This window comes from Mizuhopecten yessoensis, unplaced genomic scaffold (genome assembly GCF_002113885.1).
Source record: "Mizuhopecten yessoensis strain PY_sf001 unplaced genomic scaffold, ASM211388v2 scaffold7539, whole genome shotgun sequence".
Taxonomy (NCBI): Eukaryota; Metazoa; Mollusca; class Bivalvia; order Pectinida; family Pectinidae; genus Mizuhopecten; species Mizuhopecten yessoensis.
This window is the reverse complement of record NW_018407098.1, coordinates 251,446-256,728: the sequence shown is the minus strand read 5'-3', so window position 1 is coordinate 256,728 and position 5,283 is coordinate 251,446. Positions and strand designations below refer to the sequence as shown.

The window sequence follows — 5,283 nt, the reverse complement described above, 5'->3', positions numbered from 1 at the left end:
CATGTTACTAAGTGCTAAAGGAAAGTCGTTAATTGATAAAACGGGTGACAACGATCAGATACAGACAAAGCCTGAACATTTCAAGCGCTGAAGAAAGAAACAAGCAGTTTTCTCCAGAAACTATTTTTTTTGTATAGAATAAACAGAGTTACAGTTAAATTATTTGAACTTCAGCAACAAAACATTGGTTTGGGTGAGACTGCGTACTCCACTAGAACGGTGCGTCAATCCTCAGGAATTACACTCATCCATACAAACAAGTCTCAGTATGGGGGCGATGACATCGTGGAGTTCCCTAAGGATTAACGGGAATATTCCACCTGGATCGGGTGCATTTTGGACACCAATGGCCTTGAGTTTTCATTTCCCATTTGTGTAATGTCGATATTCTCACCAGTGTAACTCCAACCGGGGAGTCATTGTACCAAAGGCGTCACACTCCTTTGTTTGAAATTGTGGTTTGTTTTCAAGAGTACCAACTTAAATTGTTGGATCAGCAGATACGCCTTTTCCACAGAGTATTTGAGTAGTTTCCCGTTATGTTTGAGCGAAGAAATCCCACTTTGTCCAATGTTTGAGCACTTTCGAACTATAGTGGTCTCCTTCTTTGAATGATCTCTGTGCTTCTTTTTGATTTTCTCCTTTCAATTTCTTTTTCTCTATATCTGCTTCTCCAGATTCCTGTTTGTAAAGTCATTGTTGTTTCTCCAGCATTAACTGAAGTTAATGGCTGGTCTAGGTACTTCTACCTTTCTTCCTTCTAATCTGCTTGTGTAATATATATTACTTTTACCATCTTACACCGAGTCACCGAAAGTGGCCTAAAGGCCAAATAGTTGTTGATTTTCTGGAGGGTACTTAGAGGCACTGTCTGAATATAGTCTGTACCGTGGAATGGTTCTTTGTTTCTGTCTCGGTGTGGTTAGTTCAGCCAAGATCTGAAATCCAGGGCAGCATATCTATCTTCTGAACTTTGGCTGTTTGTCAATAGGAAATCATGGGTATTATCCTTCCCGGCGTTTTCCTTTACTAGCTGAACTGTGTAAACACCGCTTTTAAAGATAAGTTAACAAAGACAAGTAGGTTTTTCCTGAGATAGCAGTTACAGACCAGAAACTAGTCTTGTTCCTGGCCCTTCTATTTTTTTTTCATCCATTAAATTTCAATATTATTGTTTTTGTGGAATAACGTCTTTTCCTATGCAACTTGTTTGCTTTGATTAATAAGCAGTATTCGGTGTTCTCATACTTATATACGAGTCGGTACAGGACATGGTGGCGGAAGCTTCTACCCGTCACTCAGATAAGTCAGTGAGGGAAGACCTTGACTACCAGGGGTTTTAGGATTGATTTTCCTGTTAAACATTTCTTTTTTCATTTGAAATTAACAAGTATTCCTCTCTATTTTGAAAGTCATAAGCTTAGGTCCTTTTTCGTACATTCCCTCTTGTTTTGATAGTATTTTTCACCAATTTGGATTTCCAACGTTTTGCCCCTAGTATCACTAATAAGTCCTAGATAGACGAAACAGATGTATAATGCAGTGTAATAACTTATTGGCTCACTATATCTTTAACCAAATTTTAAAAGTCCAATCACCTATGTGTGTTCGGTTCAACTTTTAAGAAACAAGGTGGTAGACTCGGCTGGGGGATATTTTAATCCCAGAGGTTTGCGATAACCTTGATGGCCATGGTTACCATTTTGAGTAATGGCACAGCTCATAACAAACTATTTTTTTTTTTATTATTCAATTCAAATTGATCAGTACACCTTTAAATTTTGAAATTCTTAAAATTAACTTTTTTTAGCATCCCCTTCTGCTTCGTTTTGTCCCCTAGCATCACCGAGGTGTCCTACTACATAGACGACCAGCGTTTTGTCCCCTTCATCCCTGAGCTTATTCAATTCAAATTGATCAGGACACCTTTAAATTTTGAAATTCTTAAAATTAACTTTTTTTAGCATCCCCTTCTGCTTAGTTTTGTCCCCTAGCATCACCGAGGGGTCCTACTACATAGACGACCACCGTTTTGTCCCTTACATCACTGAGGTGTCCTACTATATAGACGACCAGCGTTTTGTCCTCTACATCACTGAGATGGACGAACAGCCCTATGATGAAGTGTAATTCATGTTTTGGCTTTTAGTATCTATTACCAAATTTTAAAAGGTGTCTTACTACATAGACGAACAGCGTTTTGTCTCCTACATCACTGAGGTGTCCTACGACATAGACGACCAGCGTTTTGACCCCTAGCATCACTGAGGTGTCTTACTACATAGACAACCAGCGTGTTGTCCCCTTCATCACTGAGTTGTCCTACTACATAGACGACCTGCGTTTTGTCCCCTACATCACCGAGGTGTCGTACTACATAGACGACCAGCGTCTTGTCCCCTACATCACCGAGGTGTCGTACTACATAGACGACCAGCGTCTTGTCCCCTACATCACCGAGGTGTCCTACTACATACACGACCAGCGTGTTGTCCCCTTCACCACTGAGGTGTCCTACTACATCGACGACCAGCGTTTTGTCCCCTTCACTACTGAGTTGTCTTACTACATAGACGAACAGCGTGTTGTCCCCTACATCACTGAGATGTCCGACTACATAGACGACCAGCGTGTTGGCCCCTTCATCACTGAGGTGTCCTACTACCTAGACGACCAGCATGTTGTCCCCTACATCACTGAGATGGCTTACTACATAGACGACCAGCGTCTTGTCCCCTACATCACTGAGGTGTTCTGCTACATAGACGACCAGCGTTTTGGCCCCTAGCATCACCGAGGTGTACTACTACATAGACGACCAGCTTTTTGTCCCCTACATCACTGAGGTGTACTGCTACATAGACGACAAGCGTTTTGTCCCCTACATCATTGAGATGTCCTACTACATAGACGGCCAGCGTGTTGTCCCCTTCATCACTGAGGGGTCTTACTACATAGACGACCAGCATTTTGTCCCCTTCATCACTGAGGTGTACTACTACATAGACGACCAGCTTTTTGTCCCCTAGCATCACCGAGGTGGCCTACTACATAGACGACCAGCATTTTGTCCCCTACATCACTGAGGTGTCCTACTACCTAGACGAACAGCGTTTTGTCCCCTTCATCCCTGAGCTTATTCAATTCAAATTGATCAGTACACCTTTAAATTTTGAAATTCTTAAAATTAACTTTTTTTAGCATCCCCTTCTGCTTAGTTTTGTCCCCTAGCATCACCGAGGTGTACTACTACATAGACGACCAGCGTGTTGGCCCCTTCATCACTGAGGTGTCCTACTGCATAGACGACCAGCGTGTTGTCCCCTTCACCACTGAGGTGTCCTACTACATAGTCGACCAGCGTTTTGTCCCCTACATCATTGAGATGTCCTACTACATAGACGGCCAGCGTGTTGTCCCCTACATCACTGAGATGGACGAACAGCTCTATGATGAAGTGTAATTCATGTTTTGGCTTTTAGTATCTATTACCAAATTTTAAAAGGTGTCTTACTACATAGACGAACAGCGTTTTGTCTCCTACATCACTGAGGTGTCCTACGACCAGCGTTTTATCCCCTACATCACTGAGGTGTCCTACGACATAGACGACCAGCGTTTTGACCCCTAGCATCACTGAGGTGTCTTACTACATAGACGAACAGCGTGTTGTCCCCTACATCACTGAGATGTCCTACTACATAGACGGCCAGCGTGTTGTCCCCTTCATCACTGAGGTGGCTTACTACATAGACGACCAGCATTTTGTCCCCTTCATCACTGAGATGTCTTACTACATAGACGACCAGCATTTTGTCCCCTACATCACTGAGATGTCCTACTACATAGACGGCCAGCGTGTTGTCCCCTTCATCACTGAGGTGTACTACTACATAGACGAACAGCGTGTTGTCCCCTACATCACTGGGATGGACGAACAGCTCTATGATGAAGTGTAATTCATGTTTTGGCTTATTGTATCTATTACCAAATTTTAAAGGTGCAATCACAGTGTCCTACTACATAGACGACCTGCGTTTTGTCCCCTACATCACTGAGTTGTCTTACTACATAGACGAACAGCGTTGTGTCCCCTAGCATCACTGAGGTGCCCTACTACATAGACGACCAGCTTTTTGTCCCCTAGCATCACCGAGGGGTCCTACTACATAGACGACCACCGTTTTGTCCCTTACATCACTGAGGTGTCCTACGACATAGACGACCAGCGTTTTGGCCCCTAGCATCACCGAGGTGTACTACTACATAGACGAACAGCGTGTTGTCCCCTACATCACTGAGATGTCCGACTACATAGACGACCAGCGTGTTGTCCCCTACATCACTGAGATGGCTTACTACATAGACGACCAGCGTCTTGCCCCCTACATCACCGAGGTGGCCTACTACATAGACGACCAGCATTTTGTCCCCTACATCACTGACGTGTCCTACTACATAGACGACCTGCGTTTTGTCCCCTACATCACCGAGGTGTCGTACTACATAGACGACCAGCGTCTTGTCCCCTACATCACCGAGGTGTCCTACGACAGAGACGACCAGCGTTTTGTCCCTTACATCACTGAGGTGTCCTACGACATAGACGACCAGCGTTTTGTCCCCGAGCATCACCGAGGTGTCCTACTACATAGACAAACAGCGTTTTGTCCCCTAGCATCACTGAGGTGTCCTACTACCTAGACGACCAGCATGTTGTCCCCTACATCACTGAGGTGTCCTACTATATAGACGACCAGCGTTTTGTCCTCTACATCACTGAGATGGACGAACAGCCCTATGATGAAGTGTAATTCATGTTTTGGCTTATAGTATCTATTGAGGTGTCCTACTACATAGACGACAAGCGTTTTGTCCCCTACATCAATGAGGTGTCCTACTACATAGACGAACAGCGTGTTGTCCCCTACATCACTGAGATGGACGAACAGCTCTATGATGAAGTGTAATTCATGTTTTGGCTTATAGTATCTATTACCAAATTTTAAAGGTGCAATCACATGGGTTTGTGTGTTACGTTCATACCTATGTTTCCTCGATGGAAGCGCTGATCTAAACGGATAACGTGGTGTAGGTTCATTATACGAGTTACCGTTCTTTGTTCATTGTACTACTGTCTACTGTGTATGTTGATTGTTCAAAACTGGATAAAAGCGAGGTATCTAATGAATACGGGAAGCTGCTAATTAGAAAGAATCACGAGAATCGACAGAGGCAATATTCTAAGTCAGGTTGTTCCAGTATGAACGAAGTTTTGGAAAG

At 43.6% G+C, this 5,283-nt stretch overlaps 1 protein-coding gene across 1 annotated transcript; it reads left to right on the top strand.

Annotated features, from left to right (window-relative positions):
* The first annotated feature begins 2,894 nt into the window (after positions 1-2,894).
* Positions 2,895-4,970, top strand: LOC110453889. The gene is made up of 5 exons (XM_021503094.1): positions 2,895-2,992; positions 3,202-3,459; positions 3,632-3,955; positions 4,245-4,639; positions 4,834-4,970. The coding sequence occupies exons 1-5, from the start codon at positions 2,895-2,897 to the stop codon at positions 4,968-4,970; spliced, it is 1,212 nt and encodes a 403-aa protein (XP_021358769.1).
* Positions 4,971-5,283: the final 313 nt, after the last annotated feature.

Excerpts from the sequence above, each read along its gene's own strand:
- LOC110453889 (XM_021503094.1), top strand. The coding sequence starts at position 2,895 with ATGTCCTACTACATAGACGGCCAGCGTGTTGTCCCCTTCATCACTGAG. Across the intron at positions 2,993-3,201 it reads GTCCCCTTCATCACTGAGGT|CATCCCCTTCTGCTTAGTTT; the intron begins GTACTACTACAT and ends AACTTTTTTTAG. Across the intron at positions 3,460-3,631 it reads GAACAGCTCTATGATGAAGT|CATCACTGAGGTGTCTTACT; the intron begins GTAATTCATGTT and ends TTTGACCCCTAG.